This window comes from Perca fluviatilis, chromosome 23 (assembly GCF_010015445.1).
Source record: "Perca fluviatilis chromosome 23, GENO_Pfluv_1.0, whole genome shotgun sequence".
Classification (NCBI taxonomy): Eukaryota; Metazoa; Chordata; class Actinopteri; order Perciformes; family Percidae; genus Perca; species Perca fluviatilis.
The window spans coordinates 22,920,182-22,943,095 of NC_053134.1; the positions used below are offsets into that span (position 1 = coordinate 22,920,182).

A 22,914-nucleotide genomic window follows, 5' to 3' on the forward strand; every position below is an offset into this window, starting at 1 on the left:
TCTTTTATTATCTAGTTTGACAGTCATAATGGAAAAAGAACAAATAAACAACTTTTTAATGTAGATTTCTTTCCTTTAGGGCTTTATTACGTGGTATCGGATTGGTGCATAAACTCCAGTACTTACCGATACCAGCGTTTTAGGCAGTATCGGAACATCTCTACCTTTTACCCATGAGGAAAGGTCAAGAATTTCCATATACCCACTTAAAAATCGCGAGGATAAGTAACATTTTGGACATAAATTTACATTGTCTGTGTTGCGAGTCACCTAGAAACAACACAGTTGCTTGTCAGTCATTCCCTGTGCAAACATAAAATGAACTAACTCACTGAACTAAATCACTAAAGTAGATATGAAACCAAAGCCAACTCAAACTACACATTATTTCTGTAAGCCTGCCCCTAAAACTACTGCAGCCGACGGTTACATTACAAAAAACACTGTAATTGTGTAATTAAAAGTAAGTACACTTCACATTAAGTTCAACTTCAAACAACCATTTTATATACATACTTTAAAGAAAAATACTCCTCACGTCATATGATTATTCCAGTTGGATTTTACTTATATTTCCCAGGTTTTGTAGATACAAAATAAAGAAAATTGCAACAAAAGATAAGATGTAAACTCAGCGTGTGCTTGAATCTCCACTTCTCTCCCCAACACACACACACACATCTAGCCGCCCATTTGAGGACACGTGTAGGACAAGAGAACGTTAATCATATTCTCAATAATGGGAGGTGGTGGATGGATATTGTGCGGCAGGTGGTGGGCAAGGACCATCTCCCAGGCATCGATCAGATGAACGTTGAGTCCTTTGAACATGGTTCTGAGCACCTTATAACACTGCAGCGACTGCCAGTCGCTGTTAATTAGCCCATAATAAAGTGTCAACTCTCTGGGGGCCCCGGTCCGGATGACGACCAGCGTGCCTGGAGCCCTGTCCAGCAGCCGCACCACCGCCCTGTGGATGCTCTGCAGCCGCTGGATGTAGATCTGCATCGGGTAAGTGCCAAAGTGAGCCCAGATGTCAAAAACTACAACAATGTTGGTGCCTCCGATTATTTCATCAATTTCATTGGCAATGTAACGAAACTCGCGGGTTGAGATACTATGCACACTATGGATAGGAGGAGCGTGGAAGCGGAATTTCATCAAGATGTTGTTTGCATAGTCCAAGGCTATGAAAGGTCCAGTGTTCGCCACACCGTGCAGGTCAAACACCCTAAGACCTAAAAGTATTACAGAAGGAACCGATTTAGCTGCAGTGTCAACAAAATCAAACTGTTGCCATAAATCTCTGTGGATCAGCTACCTGGTAGTGTCGCATCGAGGAATTCAAAAAACTGCCTGACGGTGGAGTCCCCATGCATGTGGACCACCTTGCCTTTCAGACACTGACTGATAGCAGCTGCGTTGAATTGGCGAACTGTGGTGCCACCTAGTGCTTGCCAAACACCCTGGTAGTAATAGCCAGAGGGTCCAACCTTGACAGTGCTGCTCTCCACCTCTGGTTGACCTGAGAGGAAGATAAAGGATAGGGATGGGGTTATTTAGGCTGGTGGACCAAAGAGAAACGAGGAAAAGTCAGCGCTCGGCTTCAGTCGAGGATTTCAAAAACAATCTGCCTGTTTTACTTTCATTGTCTGTAGCACATTCAGTATTATAATTGGTAGTTAAAGTAGTAAAAATCATGCTTTACCTTCCTTTTTTGGCGATACTGTGACACTGGCAGGTCCTGAAGCCTGTATGTACACTTTCAAGTTGACACCACTGAAAAAAAGCATGCATTATACAGTATATCTTACACAAACCACATTATCAGCAGAACTACAAGAAAGGAGGACAAATATCTTATTATACTATTTTGGTTAGTCTTACAGCTTTCATCAACATATTTTATAAGATGCAGCAGGCATCGGTTTTCCTCATCCGCTCCAATTGTGCACTACCTATTAATCAGCAGACAATCAAAGTTACCAACTAGCTAGTAAACAGCATAACATTTTTAAAGCTACAGTAGAAAGGCATTCCCCCCTGGAGTTGGTGGAGACCAAACTAGTGCTAAAAATTACTGTAACACATTAACACAACTCCAAATGAATGCTAATGTTGATAGATGTATACTGGATGTAAATAAGCCACTGTGTGATAACACTTTAGTCATATTAACTTTATTCATAAGGTGATATGTCAATAGCTTGTTGTTCTGCCCCCAAGTGGCAAATAAGTAGTGTGCATCTAAATGTGGGCTTGTTTTGACCAGATTTTAAAATCTGTCCTGAGTAATCCGATCACGAGTGGACAGCTCTCAGTGCATGTGTTCACCAGGAATGTAACGATGCATCGTGAATCTGTAAAAAATCTATTTTAAATTTGTAATTACACACAGTTGAGATAAAAATGAATCGCAATGCAATTTTTAAACGTCCTAGGATATGACTCTAGTTAACATACAGCAGGTAACATTAGCCTACTGTTAACTAGTAACGTTACCTGGCTTAAACACGGTTAAAATAATGACCGCTAAACAGTGTAAAGTGTGTCTGTATTTCACTGGATCACCTGGGCCCAGTTTTTCAAAAAATTTAATCTGGATCAAATTGATGCAGATTTGGAAATCCCATATTTTGCTCTCCAGGATCACCTGATCCACCTTTGTTTCATGACAGTTTTTTAAAAGAACATTGGATTGGATCACTGTGATCCAAATACCAAATTACAGGAGTAGCATATCCTGTTTACCAGAACCTTAAATGGAACCAACAGTGTAGCCTACTGGTTTAGCAAAGAACAGGTAGGCAAAGTACCGGTGGCCACAAATAGCCATTGTTTGTTTTTAATTTTAAGAAACAGAAACATTTTACATTCCTTATTTTGTTATAATGTTAAATAGCAAAACAAAAACATTTGAACAAAAAACTTTAGATGTGACATGCTTCATATATGCTTCAAATATGAAGAAATGTGTATATATCATCAGAAAATGTTAATTTTATGATCATTCAGTAAATAACTAAAAAAAGAACTCTGATTTTATTTGGTTTGAAAAATCACAACTGAATCCACCCTTCTGATGGGATCAGGATAATCCTGTTTTTTTTTTTTGGACCAAATAGATCCCAAACCAAGTTCAAAGTTTTGAAAAACCCAAAGGGCAGGTTTGATCCAGATCAAATGTAAGATCGGAATACAAGATCTGGTCTTGTTCAGAATCCCTCTTTTGCTTTTGAAAAACCCATTTCCAAGATTTGATCCAATCCGAAATCCCACTGGATTACTTTTGAAAAACTGGGCCCAGTGTATCTTGATTGCGAATCAAATTATTGCAAAGAAAGTTACTTTATGAACTTGACTTGACTACTGTCCCCCTCGACGGCAATGTATAAGACGGGTCCGAACATGCCAACCGTAGTCTTTAAGACCCGAGTCTTCTACGATGCTGACAGGTCTGCAGTTAGTTGCCACCCATTTTACAAGAGCGGTAGTAACTTTTTTGGGATTTGATTTCATCCACAGGTCGGCGAGTAGCACTATCCTGAGTCACGTTAACTGTACTATGCTTAGCTCGTAGGTGGAAGCTCAAGCTTGACGTGCTTCAGTGATATTTTAATTTAGCTTTACACAATGCGCATATGGCTTTTGACTTGTCTACCTGGGAGTTTTGGAAAATGAAAAGCGTCATTCAGAATTGTGTTGCTGCTGTTTACCCTGCGGGTAAAATATCCAGTGCCACGGTATCAGAAATAGGGCAGACGCACAACAGGTTTTCTGCTATGTACACCGCCGCTCCTTCAGCTGTTTATGAAAAGTCATAAAGTCGTAATTATACGACTCTGCAGAGCCGTGTGCTCTACTGAACTCAAGCAAACTGTCATCCGCTCTCTCTTCCCCTTTTAGGGTGATCAACTGGAACAGTGACCGGACATCATCACTCACGAACTCATGGTAGCCAAATAAACAACAGGGCGAGTACTACTTGTCACTCAATCTTAAGTGACAAACAGCGATGAAAGCCGCGACATGAAATCCGCACTCACGCGGGTCCCGTGAAATATGACCGCTACAGTTTATTGGAAAATAGCGTTGTGGACACTGACTTTGAATTTGTTTATCAGACCCCATATGAGACAAGAAGCTAATGTTAGTGAACTCTGGGGTGACGGTCCCTCTGCCTCTGACTCCCCGCTGCAGGAGACGCTGTAGTCCTCCGACACGCTGTATTAACGTCACCGTTTCAAAACCGTTTCCCAGGTTAGTGGGGGTGCATACCGCTCAAAACCAACATGAACGTAGCTAGTAATGTTCACTCAGCATTTTGTTTTGTTGTTAAACTGTGTGTAAAATGAGCGGTGACATTAATTCACCCTACGGTGTGGTCTATTTGCTGGATGGCTTCAAGGTAATGGTCGCTAGCTAACATTAGCAGATAGTGTTCATCAGAAGCTGTCAGTCTTCGGAGGATTTATGTTTTCTTCCGTGGGTGCTCAGTGCACGCCCTTTAAAAAAATTAGTAGTCAAAAAAATTTTGCATTTCAGAACCTTAGGAAATGGACAACAGCCGTCACGAACACACACTCCTATTAACTGGATAATAAAGCCGTAAAGTAGGCTATATTTCAACTCAGGACAGCGCCACTCCTCATAAATACAGATAGGATTGGAGATGAGAACTTGATCTGACATGTAACTGTGATCAGCGCTTACACGCTCCACTTAGCAACAACTGCAGTGTTTTAGTTTTGAATGAATGTAGTATGTAAAGAGATATAGTAAAATAAAAAGTGCTGAAATGAAAAACTACTGTGCCTGCTAGATCAGCTCAGTCTGCATTGCACAGCGCTGTGGAGGAATAAGCTCCAAGATTAGGTTATGTTCTGTCTCTGTTTAGAAGTGGTGAATGCAGGGATTCCGAGGGGACGCGAATGATGTAAGGCGCGTTTTTTGGTCGCTCCACGGGAATGTGGTTATAATATAGTTTTAATGTCCTAAGTTTGTCGACTGTCCGCAACTTCAAGGTGATTGAACGTTTTTTAGGAGACCTGCATCTTGAGATTCGGAACCGCATTAATGTCGAGCTGTGGGGCGAAAAATGAGTCTGCGAAGTCCGTTCGGAACAGGCCCCAACCCCAGCCCTCAGAGCCCGTGTCACCTGAGAGACCAGGTGCTAATGAAGAGATGCTACGTAGCATTAAGGTAATGCTGGACGACCAACAAACTGAAATTGTGGCTAAAAAAATTATTTTTTTCCCCTTCTCGCGTTTTTGTTTGTTACATACTGAATTCTTTGTCTTTCAATGACCCAGGTTAAGAGTACACTATCTAGTGTGGGTGGGGATGTTAGATTTGTGAGTTTAAACTGTAAGGGCCTTAATAATCCAATCAAGCGCAGTAAAGTGTTGCACTACTTACTCCACCTCGATGCTCATATAATATACTTGCAGGAAACCCATTTAAAAGAGATAGTGGTATACAGAGGAGGAGCTGGGTTGGGAAAATATACCATTCCTCATTTTCCAGGAAATCTACAGGGGTTGCTATTCTTTTACATGGAGATATTCCTTTTGTCCAAGTCAAGACAATCTCTGATTCTGCTGGCAGGTTTATAGCTGCATTTTCGATGTAAAGGTGACTCTTGCTAATGTTTATGCACCCAACTGGGATGACGAATCCTTTTTTAGTCAGGTTTTCTCAATGCTACCGGACTTGTCCATGTATGATTTAATCTTAGGAGGGGACTTCAACTGCTGGCTGAATCCTTCCTTAGATCATTCTTCCTCAACCTTGGCTGCTCTGTCCAAATCGACCAGTGATTCAAGCCTTTATGAATGAGTTTAATGTTGTTGATCCTTGCCGTTTTTTTTATCCAGATAAAAGGAAATACTAATTTTTCTCACATATTCACCGTACCTACACACAAATTGACTTCTTTTTAGTGGATAATAAGTTGTTATCCTCCATTTCTGGCTGTAAATATGATTTAATTGTTGTGTCGGACCATGCCTTTATTTCTATGAATGTTAACATTCAGAAGTTTGTTAATGCAAGACCACCATGGTGCCCAGATACACATTTACTGTTAGATACAGACTATTAAATTTGTTTCTGAGCAAATAGAACTCTTTTTTTCAGGTTAACAAAACTCCAGAAATAACGGCCTCTATGTTTTGGGACACAATGAAAGCTTTTATCAGGGGGGAGATTATTTCCTATAAGGCTCATCAGAGGAAATCTAGAAGAGAGAAGCTAGCCAAGCTATCCCAACGTATCGCACAATTAGATTCTTTATATGCAGTCTCAAAACTGCCAGATACTTATAAGGAGCGAATGACTTTACAAGCTGACTATGATTTTATGTCACAGTACACTACTGAACTTTTACTACATTCAAGATCGAAATGTTATGAACAGGGAGATAAAAATGGTAAACTTTTGGCCCATTGGCTACGCCAGATATCTGCATCTCCGTTAATTCTTCAAATTGAAACTGGCTCGGTAACCTCTGACCCTTTGGAAATTAAAAAAAACTTTTATGGAATTCTACAAATTGCTGTATTCCTCTGATTGTCGTAATACCTCTGCGGATATGATCTCTTTCTTTGATAGGTTTAACGCTCCCACTTTGAATCGGGTTGCAGCTGAGGAGCTGGAACGTCCTATCACAGCAATTGAACTTGAGGCGGCAGTTAAATCATTACAAAGTGGTAAAAGTCTGGTTCCGGATGGCTTTCCAGCTAAGTTTTATAAAACATTCTGGAAACGGCTGGCCCCGCACTTATTAGAGATGTTTACGGAGTCTTACAGGTCAGTCATATCGTCCCATTAGTCTGCTGAATGCTGACTTCAAATTATTGTCCAAGTTGCTAATCAGACGCTTAGAAGTTGTCCTACCTTCAATTATATCTCTGGATCAAACTGGGTTTATTCGCAACAGACACTCCTTTTTTTAATCTTAGAAGGGTGTTTAATGTGGTTTATAATCCTCCTCCAATTGCTCTCCCAGAAGCTCTGATAGCACTGGACGCAGAGAAGGCGTTTGACAGGGTAGTGTGGGATTATCTTTTATTCATTTTGGGGAAATTTGGTTTTGGGGAAAATTTGTTTCATGGGTCAGGTTGTTAAATGCTTCTCCTCAGGCCTTGGTCAGGACAAATGGCACAAATTCTGAATATTTTCAGTTACATCACTCTACAAGGCAGGGTTGCCCTTTAAGTCCGCTCTTATTTGCCATTGTGATGGAGCCTTTGTCGATTGCTCTGCGGTCTCATCCTGATATTTGTGGTATGACCAGAAATGGTGTAGAGCTGAAGGTGGCGCTGTATTTGGATGATCTTTTGCTGTTTTTGTCTAATCTGTCAGGTTCTACTCCTGCAGCCCTCTTCGTACTAGACAAATTTAGTAGATTCTCTGGATATAAACTTAATCTGGACAAAAGTGAAATGTTTACTGTTAATGGAGAGGTAAATGAATATTCATGTTGACTCCAAAACATACCATTTAAGGTGGTGAACTCTGGCTTTGTTTATCTCGGAGTGTATTTTGCCAAAACGTTGGTTAATCGCTACAGGGAAAACTTTATCTTTCAGCTCACAAAAATTAAAAAAGATTTAGTGCGATGTTCACTATTAAACCTTTCTGTTGCTGCCAGAATCAATTCAATTAAAATTAACATTTTCCCGCGCTATATATTTATATTTATTCCAATGCATTCTGATCTTCCTTCCTCTTTCATTCTTTCGCAAAATAGATAGTTTTATTTGTTTTGGAACAAGAAAACTCCATGGTTGCGTCGACAAATTTTACAGAGGCCCAAGGCTCTGGGCGGAATGGTGTTGCCAAACTTCCTTTACTATTACTGGGCAACAAACCATTAGAAATCTGAACTATTGGGTTAATTATGGAGATATTGTGCCTCCATCATGGTTGATCCTGGAAGCAAATTCTGTTCATCTGGTATCATTGAAGGCCTTACTGTACTCACCCCTGTCGTTTTCTATTTCTGTTTATACTAACCATGTGATAGTGGCCTCCAGTATTAAAATATGGACTCAATTTAGACGTCATTTTGGCCTGCAAACACCTTCTGTTGGTGCTCCACTTGCAGCTAATCATTTTTTTTTCCCCAATCGTTATTGGACAGCACTTTCTCTATATGGTCTACTAAACTGGGCATAAAAACTTTTAGAGACCTGTATGTTGACTCTATTTTTGCTTCTTTTCAGCAATTGGAAAATAAATTACCTTCAGTTCGAAGATTTTATTCGTAGCTCATTCCCAGAATTCCCTGCTCTTCCTAAGTCCTCGGATTTTGAAACGTTTCTGAAGCCTCTCTCTTCATTAAAGGGGGCAATTTATTCTATTCATTTAATTTAAATATTTATAACCTCTGTCAAGGGAGACAGATTTTGGAGAGGTGATTCTGGATGATGTTTGGGAGGAGATTTTACGGAGAGTACATAAGTCTTCAATCTGTGCTGGACACAACTTCATGCAATGTTGAATTCTCCATCGAGCTCACTACACTAAAGCTCGGCTTGCAAAAATATTTGATACAGTGTCTCCCCTATGCGAACGATGCCAACAAGCCACAGCAAATTATTAACGTGTTTTGGAGCGATTCTTCTCTGACTATATTTTGGTCTGAGATCTTTAGTACTCTATCCAAGGTAACTGGAAGGGATGTGACTCCTAATGCCTTAACTGCTCTGTTTGGTGTATGGCCTTTCCCACTTACTCTTTCCCCAGCTGTCAAGGACTTGATAGCATTCACAACTCTGCTGGCGAGGAGGTTGATACTGCTAAAATGGATATCCCCATACTACTTTATAGGTACTTTATTTTCTTAAATTAGAAAAAATAAGACTGACTTTGATTGGTAAGGCTGTCTCATTTGAGAAGTCCTGGAATTCCTTCCGGTCTTATGTCAATAGCACAAGATGTTTGATCTCTGTGCACCAAGTACTGCAATCAGTTGAGCCTGTGAGTGGGTTTTCTTTATTTTTATTATTACGGATTTATTTTTAATTGATGTGTATGTATACGTGTGTGTGTATATATTTATGATCTGCCAACTTAGATGTTTTGTTTTTTATTGATCCTATTTATTTATTTGTTTATTAATTTATTTATTTTTAGTATTATTATTTATTTTATTAATCTATTTACTTGTTTGTTTATCTTTTTGCTCTCTTCCTCTATCAACTCATTTTTATTTTGTCTGTTTTTCTGTACTTTTCAACTATATGTCCCCATCTGTCGGGGAAAAAAAAAAGTAAAATAAAGATAAGACAGTTACTGTCACAAACCCCAAAGTGGAACCCTTGGGGGTAAAAAATAAAATAAAGAAAAAGAAGTGGTGAATGCGCAGCTCACAGCAACTTAATACGATAGTGTCTGGCTTTTGTTTGATATTTATTGTTGGCAAATGGCTTTTTATTGAGTTTCCTCTTAGCGAAATAATAGACACGGAAAAGCTAGAGTTACGTAGCGCCTTTTTTGCAACCTTATTCAACACAGCATTTGCGATATTTGTGTCAGCTATCCGCTAGTGCTCCAGGAACGTGAAAAAATTTTGCTTGGTATATCCAGCGATCATGTTACATTAGAAGCTGCAAGAAGTGAACAAGCAGGTAAACCTCCCTCACCCCGCTGCTGTCCAGAGCGTGTCAAGAGCCTGCTGGGTGCTGCGTGCAGTTGTTGTTTTTCTTACTCCAAAGAAATGTATCATTGTGTGTGTGTGTGTGTGTGTGTGTGTGTATATATATATATATATATATATTATATATATATATATATATATATATATATATATATATATATATATATATATATATATATATATATATATACAAATGTAATTGGCTCTCTTTTCTTGATGTTTTCAAGTGGTGCCCCACAAGAGGTGACTTAATACACAAGCCCCATGGAGAGAGAGCGTGCAGAGTCCCTAAAGGAGGGGTCACTCCCAGCGGCGAGGACACCGAAGCAAGCAGGCATGGCTCCGGAACGTGAATTAAAACAGCGGCATGGTGAGTCAGTTTAACACAGCACAACCCCTCTCAGGTAGGACAGTATAAACTCATCCAGATAAACACAGGTCTCATTCTTAAGCTAAATGCAAACACAGCTAGGCTAGCTGTGTGTTCTTTGTGGTACAAGCCCTGAGGCCCCTTCCAGAAAGCAGGTTTAGTGAAAACTCGGTGAGTTTGTTAACCCTGAGATGAGGGAAACTCTGGGTTTTCCGTTTCAGAAAGAGAGGTAACTTAACCTCAGTCAGTTACTATAGTAACTGAGCCTGTGAACCTAACCTGGGGCCTGTTTCACAAAAGCAGAATATATAAATCCAGGATAACTGATAAAGCGAGGCTTGACCTAGTCTAATCTGTGCATCCTGGCTTGGTGCGTTTCACAAAGGCCAAGCCAGGCTGAGGAGGAGCGACTAGGTCAAGCCAGGCTGAAGTAATTCAGATAGATGCGCGTCCACGGCTTTCCTCAAAAGACCGCGAGGTCGATCACGGATTTACTGATGACAAAATGGAGAATACGCATTGTACATACTTTATACAGAGTGAGCAGCAGCTTCTTGTGGAAGTATGACGACGTGAAACACATTATTTGTTTAAAAAGAAAAGAAACACGGCCGCTGTAATGAAACAGCATTCGAAAGCGTAGCAGACGATCACGGACCGACTGAATGCGTAATTGTAGCCTAAATATATACATTAACTGACCACTGCTCTGAATTGAAGCCGTCATAATCATTCCATTCAAGGATTAGGCTACTAATCATTTTCACAAATTAACCGTTGTACTCTTTGCCTTAAAAGTAAGCAGAAGATAATGTTACTCAGGAAAGTTACAATGAAGATCAATTTTCTACAACGCTAGAATATGATATGTAAATATCTCTTTCACTCTGTTCCTCCCTCTCTCTCATGGGCTAAAATATAAGTCATATTAAGTCATATTAACTTCCACTGCTCGCTTTTAATGCAAATTGTACAACTGTTCGTTTTTGCAAATGACAGTGACTCATTGAATGGTTTCAGTTAAGAGCAGTATTTCATAAATGTATATTTTTAGACTATCATTCAGTCTGTCCGCTATCTGCCATGCTTTTTCTCGCGTTTCATTTTTTTATTTTTTATAGAGGCCGAGTTTCCTTCTCTACATATTATATGCCTTGCTCCCTGTATATATGGACATAGAAAATAAAGACACTGAAGAAATTGGACTCTAAAATCTAGAAACTATGAAGATAATTAAGTGATAAATTCCATGCACACTGTAAACATGAATGGAACAGAGTATATTCATCAGTTATTTCCCCCCAGCAAAATATAACGTCAAAAACCATTGAGGTGTCCTCTCCCTGTTGTTACGTGAATGTACAGTAGCCTACATCACTAGATAGTTACTGGTCCAGTCGACTGAGACTATCATTTGGGAGGATTGTACAATTAGGATATGTTCTTAAAATTGTACAATCCTCCCAAATTATAGTCCCAGTTTACTGGACAACATAAATTGTGTGCTAAGAATGCCAAATACAATGCACATGGAAGTGGAACAAACATGGTCCTTATTGTTAAAGAATTAAAAAAAAATTAATCAACTGAAATAATTCAAGGTGCATTGGTCAACTATAGAAATGTACAGCATTGCATGCCCTTAGTAACAGACTTCATTTAAAACACATATGAAATTTTATCAGCCTTTTCTAATTATCTCAACTGCCATAATATATTCATCAAACTTCTAACAACAATATGAACAGCAGTCTTCATACAGCAATGTAACAGTAACAATGACTGTCACATGAATAATTATAAATAAAAAAATAATGGTCACAACTTTAAATAATAACAGTACTTAAATAAACAGCTAAATGCACCTGTTGTATTTTAATCCAGGCTGAAAATAACAATAGGGTAAAACCACTGCTGGGTGATCAGAAAAGGCTCCAGGATTAAATAAATCCTGACTGTTAGCCTGGTCAGGAGCAGGCTAGCTGTAGAGAATAAATCTCCATGGTTATTTATGTGCCTCTGCTTTCGTGAAACCGATCATCCAGGATAACTGGGAAATCCCGGCTTAATCCCTTATCTTGGTTTTGTGAAACAGGCCCCTGGTCGGGAGCAGGTTTTCTTCAAGAAACCTCGAGTTTCTCCCTCTGAGGGGGAGGAGATTGAGAGAAACTGAGAAAAAAACCCTCAAGTTTCTCTCAGTCTCCTCCCTCCTCATTCATTCATTCAGTTTGTATCAGGCGCATTTTAATGCAGTTTGTTATCTGCATGAATAAAAAAAAACGTATTGGTTTATGTTAGGCATACTATAAAACGTTTTGTCGACGATCCCGTTGATGAAAAAGCTGTATTAATATACAGAGAGTTTACGTCGGGAGATGATATTGAGTCCCGACTATAGATGTATTTTCATTTCCACATAACCGATTTGAGAGGTATTTTTTATCACAGTCCATTAGCTATGTAGATACCTTATCCGTCCTCATATCACTAACATCAGCCATCGTGGACAGGCTTTAACATCCAAGCAGATTCTTTTTTAAACGTTTTTGTAGTGTTCCCTGGACACAAACTAGTGAGAGCCATTAAAAAGAAATAAATGATTATACCATATAGTTCTGTTAATGATATGGTGCTGCAGCCTCAGAATGGGATTAGTAGCCTATAGTTTACTCTTTCGCCCGCAGGATTGCACCTAAATGAAATTATAGGTGTAATACAATTCCAGTTTTCACCAGTAATATAAGTTAAAGAAATGAATACACTGTTAATGCGTACGCATTGACTCGAGCAGCAATTTTCTCCCACACCAATTCTCTCTCTTTTGCAGCAGCAGCCGCTGTGTTGCTTTTTTTTTTAACAAAATGCATGTTCAAACTCACTGTATGTGGCATGAGTATTTCCGCCGACCCGTTTGTTTGTGGTTGTTACCATGGTGAATCGTAGAATCATGGCTCCATTCATACTGCCTTTTTATAGTGGTTGTGCACGCGCGTAACCCTGAGTGAACATACTCCGAGTTGATTGAACCAACTCAAATCAGCTGTTCTGGAACCGAAAACTCAGTTTCCCATCTCAGGGTAAATCAACTCAGACATCAGGGTTAGACTCAGAGTTTGTTAAACCTCCTACCTGAAACAGACCCCAGGTTAGCTTAGTATGTAACGATACACATTGCTATAAGAAGGTGGTCACATGTGGCCCAGACCACCTCCAAATGTGGTCTTAGTAGGTCTGAAGGCGTTGTCAATGCGTCCTATGGGTATTACACCTTATCTTGTACTTAGAGCTGTCCACTTGTGATCCAATCACTCAAATTAGATTTTAATACCAGCAAAAAAGGGGCCGGTAAAGGTATTGATAAGACCACATCCAAAATAAAATATATGAATTCACAATAAAACAAATAAATCATAGCAAATACAATGTCAACTCGTATGATTCAGACTGATTAGTTTGATTTGTTTTATCTTTAAAACTTTTGAAACTTCCCACCAAGGAGATGTATGTATTTATCAGAAGTCACTCAAAATGCCACTCCTGTCTCTCTGCTCTCTCACCTTTGAAAGAGTTTGTCCTCGTTGGGCCTGAGGTTTTGTGTGTTGTATCCCAATGAGTGGTCGATCCTGGCATCACAGCTCAGGTTCTTCGGCTTGTAACAGAACCAAGGCTCGCCTGTACGGAGGTCAGTGTGGTTGCACAGCGGCTGCTGGGTTGGACGTAGGCAGACATTACAGCTGGTAGTTTCAGAGATTGAGCCTGAGCGGAAGAGGCTCTTGAAGCCAATCCTGTCAGGTTCTTCACTGTTCAGCCTCTTCAGTACTGTGATAGCCTCACTAGGGTGAGCCAGCATCACCTAGATAGAGAAGATAGTTAGAGAACCAGAGTTAAAAACGTGCATATGAAAAGCACAAACACTTTTCATCTGCTGAACAATTCAGACCTTTTACTTTCCAACCTGAACTTTGCAGAGGCGATAGAAGATTGAGAGATTTGTGAGGACCTCTTTGAACCTTGTGAACCCTCAGATTTGAAATACTTTTCCCTTTATTTAAACAGTTACAGTGGATCGATATGAAAGGGGAGAGAGATGGGGGATGACACGCAGCAAAGGGCAGCAGGTCGGACTCGAACCCGCGCCTCTGCAGGACTCAGCCAACATGGGGCAAACACTCTTACAAAGAGTGATGTCATTGGTGTCGTTTTCGGCGGAGTTGAAGTTCAGCAGCAGCAGGAATGAAGACAGGGACGTCGTTAGGCCTATTTTAGGGGTGCTGAAGCTACCCTAAAATGTTCCTAAGCCCCCCTAAATAATAATAATAACAACAACAATAATAACTAGAACTGCAAGCGGTTATGACGAGGCCCAAGCCTCCGATGCCAGTCGCCCCTGACGCCCCAGGGAAGTGCGCCACTCGCCCCCGATGACCCGGGGAGCGCGCCAAAGCGGGACTCAACGCATTACGTGGGGAGGCACTCGTTGGTGAATATCGAGAGGTGTCATACACAAGGTCTGCAGTAGCCTGGTCCTACCAGACTCTCTTTCCCCGAAGCCCGTGTGGAGGAGGGCCACAACATCATGGCCACCAACAAAACTCAGCAAAGATTGTTCTTCCTCGGCCTCGCACAGCCTCACCGTCATCATTCTCAGCCACTCCCTGATTGGACCGGCAAAAACTTTGGTCGAGAAAACCCAAGTGCAAAAGGTCTTTCAACCAGGAAACCGAGAGCCAGGCATTTCCCATCATGCCTTTGGTCTTGCTAGCCTGGCTCCACCCTCCTACGTACTTCCGCTCAATTTTAATTTTCCTTTAGTACGTCAGTAGGCTACAAGTTGGCTAAGGCAAACGCTAGCAATGCTAAGCTGACGTCACCACCAAACGTTAGCTTTTGGTTATGGCAGATCCAGAGTGGCTCTGGGCAAATCCAGTAGGTTTTAAACTTCAACGGAGTACCCGCCTTCAAGGAAGTTAACACTTATCAATGGAGAGTGGCCAGTCTCTCTGTACAAATGAGGGTCTGGTCAGGACCAGGATAGGGTCTTGCAGTCGATGGAAAGCAATTGCAGCGCCTGGCTCTAAAACATGCGCCCGCCTTGATGTAATGAGGTTATCGTTGCCCACGTGTGCATGACGTCAGAGCAAGTTGGAATCAAGTCAGACATAAATCTAACCTCCCCAATAAATTGAAATTATTACATTATAAAATGTTGCACAATATTTATCTCAATAACAAATTAGTTTTTCAAGATTTGTGGCTGTGGATAATAAATGTGAATTTTGTAATATTGAAGAAGAAACATTGATTTATTCTGGGAGTGTCAGTATACTTTGGAGTTGTGGAAAAAAAAATTAACTATTTCACGTAATTAAATTAAAGCAAAAGATGTAATTCTATATTATGCTGAATTTGTTATATTGAATTTTTTACCTTTTTTTTCATTCTGAATTTATGAACTTAAATAAAGGTGAAACTGTTGTTGAAAATTTGAAGAGTAAAATTCAGAGGCAAAAATATGATGTACATAATTTCAATGCATAAATAGTCAGTGCTAGAAATCCAATGGCTTTGTAATTTCAAAATCCAATAAAACAGATTTACTTCCATAGCTCTGCATTTATTTTTGCATTGCTTAACAAATTCAAGTTACAAATTAAAGGCGAGGATACAACACAGATTTACAGATACAAATCACTTTACATTTATTTGCAGAGCTGTATAGTAATGAAGTAGAACTACTTCACTACTCTACTTAAGTAATAAAAGACTGTATCTGTACTCAACTGGAGTATTATTTTTTTCTCCTACTTCCACTTTTACTTGAGTACATATTTTCGATGAAAATACTTTTACTCGGATAGATTTTGTGATACGTTTTTGGGGCTTTAATCGTTACTGTGCTGGAGAGGATGTTCATTTTACTTGCACAGTGTCATAGTTGTACTTTTTGTTTCAGTATTTGTTAATATTTGTTATTTTTAATATATTTTAATATTTGTTAATTCCTTTGGCTACAGCCTTAGGCTAAACATTTGACATAATATAAACAATATGATATTCAAACTTTTGACTGCTCACACAATACTTGAACTTTTACTTTCAGTACTTGAGTAGTAGATTTTAAAATAAACTTGCAATACTTAAGTACAAAAAATGTTGAATACTTTAGTACTTCTACTTAAGTGTGGTGCTTAAAGAGCACTTCAACTTCTGCTGAAGTCACTTTTTTGATAGAGCACTTATACTTTTACTCAAGTATGGGTCTCTAGTACTTTATACATTTCTGTTTATTTGTGCATTGTGTTTCACGAGTTTCTACGTGATATGAGACTGTTTTAGCACCATATGGGAGCTGTTGTTGTTGTTGGTCCTTGGCTCACTTTGAAGGTGGGCCACAGCTCCGATGGAAATTTATATATCTTTTCTAGCAATAAGAATGGAAAAAGCCGTCATTAGTCCTGTCCTAACAGGTGCAACAAAGCTAACAGGAGACTCTTAAGCCTGAAATGAAAAGGTCCCATTGTTTCTGAAATTGTAATGATAAATCTGCAACAGTTATCATTATAAATTGCATGTCCTGTGCGAGAAATGGTGTAATAGACATAGCAACAGTAACTAAGGGGGTAAGTGAACAATCAATTAGCAGATTGATAAAAAAGAAAGCTACAGTACAACCATATTTTAACATGTTAGTGTATAGCATCACCTCAACCTGCGCGTCTCCTTCCCAGAGTAAAGAGAATACAGCAGAGTAGCTGCCATTCAGATGATCCACCACCTGTCCAGCCACACCCGCACCAAGCGTCTGGTTGTGCAGCCGGGCGAGTAACAAGTCTCCCCCAGACTTCTTGGGACGGCCCTGGAAATCAGACATATTGATCCTAACCTCCAGCTGATCCCCCCCTACGTGCCACTGTCTCCTCCCCCTCCCTGGGAGAATGGTGAAGGTGCTGTGAGCTGGGTCACTGGTCTGCTCCAGGATAAGAGGAGTTGGCAATAGTGGAGTTTCAGGCCAAGCAATGGAGTCCAGTAGGAGGCGTTCCTCCAGAGCGTCCTCAGGGGACAGTGGCTGGAAGGTGCAGAAGCCCTGATGCACGTCAGGGTCAGTGGAAACTCTCGGGGCCATGATGGTGGAGTTCACCTCATGCTGAAACTGGCTGGAGGTCTATGGAGAGATGGTGACAAATGCACTAAAAGCTAATTAACTAAACAAAGCAAAAATATATACACATTGAACACACATTTGAAAACAATACAGAGAAAATGGACTAAAATTAAACCTTTCAAATAGGATCAACCCTTCAAGTGATTCTACTAAAACCAAGTTCTCACCTTCAGTACCTCCATGTTGCGTAGAACAAGGATTAAAACGACCACAGCCAGACAGAGGAAGAGGACGCTGTACTCCTTTCTTATACAAGCTCTGGCCTTCATGATAGTCTTCGTCTATGGCTGCAGCTTAGCACTGTGAGCACTTCCTCCAGTACTGGATACAAAAATGAATACAAAAACAATGGGGTAAGTGACACCATGTTATACTAAAGGATATTATTTATATTGCTACAACAATTTGAATTAAAATGATTATAATGACTAAGATAAATCTAGTCACCCAGGAAATGTGTATTGTATCCTAACTGTTGAACATTATGATTCATACCCAGGTGATCCGCTCATTTTCCCTGTGCAACATAATGTACATCTTTGTAAACATATGGACTGTGCAATCTGATGCCGCACTCTGCAGAGGTGACGTAAAAAGTACCACAAATATTGGTTTTCATTCTGACTACACAGATCAAAGATGCTCGTCTCCTGCTAATTAGTTAATTACACAAAAAGAAAGTTATGAAGAAAATATATTATTAATTTATTTATTTATTTTAGCATTCTGATTCTTTTTTCAATGAAAATGTTAAAATTTTTCTTTAAAGTGATGGTTCGGAGTAATTTCACCCTAGGGTCCTTTGCACCATGACCTCGAGCCAAACAACCCCCCCAGAAGCTTTTTTCAGCTGGGTCTAACATTGGACGAGTTGGCGTGATCAGCTGAATAGCTTAGCGCAGACGCTAATGGATCCAACTGTGTATCTCGTAAATGACCCCACTAATGATGCCCGTAATGATACCAAACTTCTACACTAGTACAAATAGGTTATGTACTCATAAAACGATGGATTGGAAAGTTTGTAAGTACACCAGAAGTTTCTTCTGCTCTCTGCTGCTGCTACCGGGCAACACCGAAAAGAGATACAACAAAAATATTTATTAATTTAATGAATAAATAAGGTAATGTCTCCAAACTTACCTCTATTATAACTTGTCTCCTGTTAGTTATACTACAGCACTTACTTAAAAAAAGAAAAGTTAAATTAATAAATATTTTTGTTTGTTTTGTTGTATTTTTGGTGTTGTAATTTGTAGACGTCCCTAAGCACTCGTCTTAAAGTGGTTACACACCAACCAGACGGCCGACCCTCGGCTGAAAGAAGCCAGCGGAAATGATCAGTCGCGTCACGAGGTCCAAAAAACTGCCTCGGAACACACTGAGGCGACACCGACTTGAGAAATATAATACGTCTCCATAACAGCAGGCGGCGCTACTCTGTATTGTTGCCCAAGAAATGAAAACCAGCAGCTGATTGGACGAACGCGTCACATGGGTTTGTTTTCTCCGGAAATTCAAAGCCAGACTGTCATGGCGGCCATTCAGAATACGATCTCATATTGTTCTAAAATAGTTCACTGAAACATGTTTCTGAAAACATTTTAAGCGAGAAATAGGCAGTTGCTGAATCTGTCTTCATTTCAGCTCAACAAAGGTCAGTTTAAAAGATTTCCGTAAGGTTTTGAGAGACTCTAGTCACGCTCATTCCGCTCGCCATTTCCGGGTGAGTCCCGACTGCCCTGCCGGCAGAGCCGGCCCTAGACCTTTAGGGGCCCTATGCAAAATTTGGTTGGAGGCCCCTTTGACCATTTTAAGTAAGGCCTAAAGAAAAGCAATGACTACCTAATAACTATACAGTACATATTATTATTATTATTATTATTATTATTATTATTATTATTATCTCTACTATGTTTGATGTCTAACAGAAAAAATTATGATACCACTGAGCTGAGTGGCAGTGCAAGACTGAACAAACTGATGAACTTGCTGAATAAAAATACTGATAGTGATTTTCACTGAACAAATATAAATTTTTAATTGACAACAGTTTTTCAAATAAACAAAACAATAACATCTAAAACACCACAAACAAGATCAATAGTAACAATAATAATATATAACCGTCAGTTGTGACTGCCTCAGCTTTCGAGATCCTGTGTATTACAGTTTCTCTCAGTGAATTGACCATCACAACTGTGCTCTGAAGCCACAACTCCATAACAGAAAGCATGGCAGAGGCACCTTCATTGAAGGTGGGGATGGCCATACTTGCTGCTGCCTCAAGCTTACTGTCCCCACAAAACAGTCCCCTCAGTCAGCCGATGGTGAAGCTAACTAACCAGGCTCCCATCAGCACTGGTTCATAACAACACAACAGAACTAAACTAATTATGAATCATTCAAAAGACCAATATTTAGAACATTGGAGAAAGCAAACAAAGTAGACTAAATTGTTATTTGATCACCAACTAGGTCAGACAGAAATGCATTTCCTCCTCCACTGGGAAAATCTTCACTAAGAGAATTACACCTTGGAAAAATAGCCAAAAAAATAAAACTTCCCAAAGTTAACACCAGAAAAGAAGCTGGTAGTTCTCCTAGGAGAGGGAACAGCAGCTCCACTGACAGCTCAATATGGATCTGTCTGCCACAGCCTGAGGGACTCACAACCACTTACATCCCAAAATTACAGATTTGTTTAGTAGCCTATTATATAGTAATTATATTATACAACAATTTTAACTGTTGTGTAATGTAATTGTTTTGTAATATGTGTTGTATCGCGATCAGTACAGTGTAGTATATATGTGACACATATGACATGTAGGCTATATGACTTTCTGTAAACTGCTTTGAGAGAGAGGGTCCGATTACCTCCGCTGTCTGAAAACTGTTTTCTGAACGACAGTTTAAACATCGACGTACTATGTGAAGGCATTTCATCATCTGCTGTCTTAGTGTGTAATCCCCGGTGTCTTCTTGCTGATAACAACTGTTTTCGTCTTCTCTGAGGTGATTTTCGACCGTTTTCGACGCACTTCTTTCGACATTCTGAACTACCGCGGAAATGTCAGAGCACATCACGTGACGATTCTGAACGAATCACGTTGTCAGAAATTGGCATCAGCCAATGAGATTGCGCTTAGTGGCTGGGCCGGCTCTGCCTGCCGGCAACAGAACATGTCAGGTCGGCCAAAATGAACGCCGACAGCCCCTCAGACTGACGACGGCACGGGACACACCGAACAGATTCGAGTCACTGACCTCGCCAGACTGTCCAACGGCCGATAATCGGCCCCGTCTGTCCCGGGCATAACTGACAGCAGCAGCAGAGCAGAAGCCAACAGGCAAGTGTTATTTACATAAACTTCTGGTATACTTACAAACTTTCCAATCCATGTTTGTGAGAAAACAAGGAAATTAAATTATAAAAAAGGTAAAAAATAGAAACAAGATTTTTCATCATTATTGGTGCTTATTTCTTAGAACTTAATCAGAACAGGTGAAAGTGCTTGAAATGTAGCAATTTTGTAACTTTCTGTGGGAATAGCAGGTGTAGAAAGACAACATTCCCACACACTTATAATCAGACGCCCACATATGCGCGCGCCCACACACACACACACAGCAGGCCCAGTTATGAGGAGGACAAAGTTAACTTTCATAGCACCTACAATTATTACACTGGGGTCCAGTAGACCCAAACACCTCAAAAATGCAGTCTACAAAACCTTGGGACTATTACGCACGATCACACACATGGTCAAAAGGTTGCGGAAAACTGGGCACATTTTTACGCATGGAAATTCTTTATAAATCCCAACTATGCGAGGAATGTTGCGACGGCAAATTTCACCCTGCCTCACGCAACTTTTTCTTGCGTAACAGGTTTCATAAATGAGGCCCCTGGAGAAAACTTCTGGACCCACAGTTTGCTGCTCCAAAGCCTGGCACGACCACACAGCTAGACTACTATAATGGCTTTATGAGAACTCCCAGACATTACTTAGGTTAATAAATCCAGCCCTTATAGGTAATGTTTGTCTATTTGGCATACCCAAATGGAAACATTTTTACAATAGAACTGTAAGTCCAAAATGCGTGTATGAGGCTTTCCATACGTTTACTGTGCAACAAACTGGACGAATTACAGCTACTGTTGAGGAAGAAGATTTCCCTACATCTGCCATTTTGTGCTTCAGAGACGTGGCTCTGTGAACTGATGCCATACAGCTGGCTGGTTTCAGCTGTTCAGAGCGGGCCGCGACTCGGCTCTCAAAAGGTAAATCAAAAGGTGGAGGAATCGGTTTTTACACTAAAGGCACAGATTGTTCTGCTTTGGTCCTTGTAGGGAGAGTGGAAAGGAAGGACAATTGGAAGACTGGACAGGAAAACGAGTGAAATAGATAAGAGCAAGAAAGGGCAGTGAGAAGAGAGTGAGAAACTAAGGGAAAGAAGAGTGAAGGGACAAAAAAAAGGAATACAAGTGAAAAGAAGAGGACAAGAAAAGGTTAAAAGTGCATACAGTGAGGAAAGCTAGAAAGACAAGATGCAATAATGTCTCAAGAAAAGAAAATGTCAGGTAAATGACAATATATTGAAAGATTTTCCATTTATTAGGTCTAGTGCCCTGGGGCAGTGTCCTTGTTTTAAATTTACAAAGATAAAAACATTACCTGTTTTGGAGGTATTTACGCTTCTGAACTGAAAATATCCCGGATTTTGCCTCCGAAATCTGGTCACCTTACGTCAGAAGCCCCTTTTAAGAATAACTGACAGGCTGCTCTGCTCCCACAGAACAGTTATTTGCACTAAACACAACTGGAACGACTGGATGAGCTGGATGGATGATGATGATGATGATGATGATGGACTCTTCAGAAGAGGTCATTGTCTTCACTTGAGTTTCTGTGCAGGAACGTCACCGTACGATACAATCTTCTGAGCACAGCCATACTGAGAAATCCAGAGAGTTGTTTGGAGCGGATAGTCTTAATTAGCTTTGTAGCAACTCATTTGGCAATGGCTAATATCAAAAAGTTACGCACTAAAGCTTTAAGAAGGGGCGGATTTAGCCTGTCTGGTCTGTCGGTGCAGTTACAAATGGCCATGGGCATATTGTTAAACTCAACATGCAGTTACCCTTTTGTTTTGCACATTTGTTTTTAAGTGTCTTCTTCAACCGTCTTCACATTTATTTATGTATTAAAAACACCTGAATATAAATACATAATCATTCAACGGTTTTGTTTGAACTACCCGTTTTTTTCAACTGTTTTTATTCCTGTTACAGAAACCACTTGTGATTAACAGTGAGTACACCTCACATTAAGAAAGACTTAAAAAAAAATGAAAGACTCCTCATTTCATAATGTTATTCCAGTTGGATTTTACATATATTTCGTAGGTTTTGTTTAAATAAAAAAAGAAAATTGCAACAAAAGAAATTTAATTTTCCCACTTCTCTCTACCAAAAGCACAACTCTGGTCAGGCCAATCACATCGTATATAGAGCTGGTGGGCGGGGCTTATGGCTTCTGCTGCTGGGAACAGCGGTCTCTTAGAAGACTTGGAGTTAAGCTTTTCTTTGAGAAAAGGACAGAGAATGGCACAGAAATTGGTCAGTGTATGTTTTGGTCATTCGATTTTGATTTCATGAACTGGGGTCCGTTTCAGAAAGAAGGTTTAGTGAAAACTCTGAGTTTGTTAACC

At 40.0% G+C, this 22,914-nt stretch overlaps 1 protein-coding gene across 1 annotated transcript; it reads right to left on the minus strand.

Annotated features, from left to right (window-relative positions):
* Positions 1–21,938, minus strand: LOC120553034 (NXPE family member 3-like). Its single transcript, XM_039791091.1, has 7 exons — positions 21,879–21,938; positions 17,373–17,517; positions 16,738–17,196; positions 13,592–13,887; positions 1,709–1,779; positions 1,322–1,525; positions 1–1,238 (listed from the first exon to the last, which is right to left on the minus strand). The coding sequence occupies exons 2-7, from the start codon at positions 17,463–17,465 to the stop codon at positions 682–684; spliced, it is 1,680 nt and encodes a 559-aa protein (XP_039647025.1). The 5' UTR covers positions 17,466–17,517; positions 21,879–21,938; the 3' UTR covers positions 1–681.
* Positions 21,939–22,914: the final 976 nt, after the last annotated feature.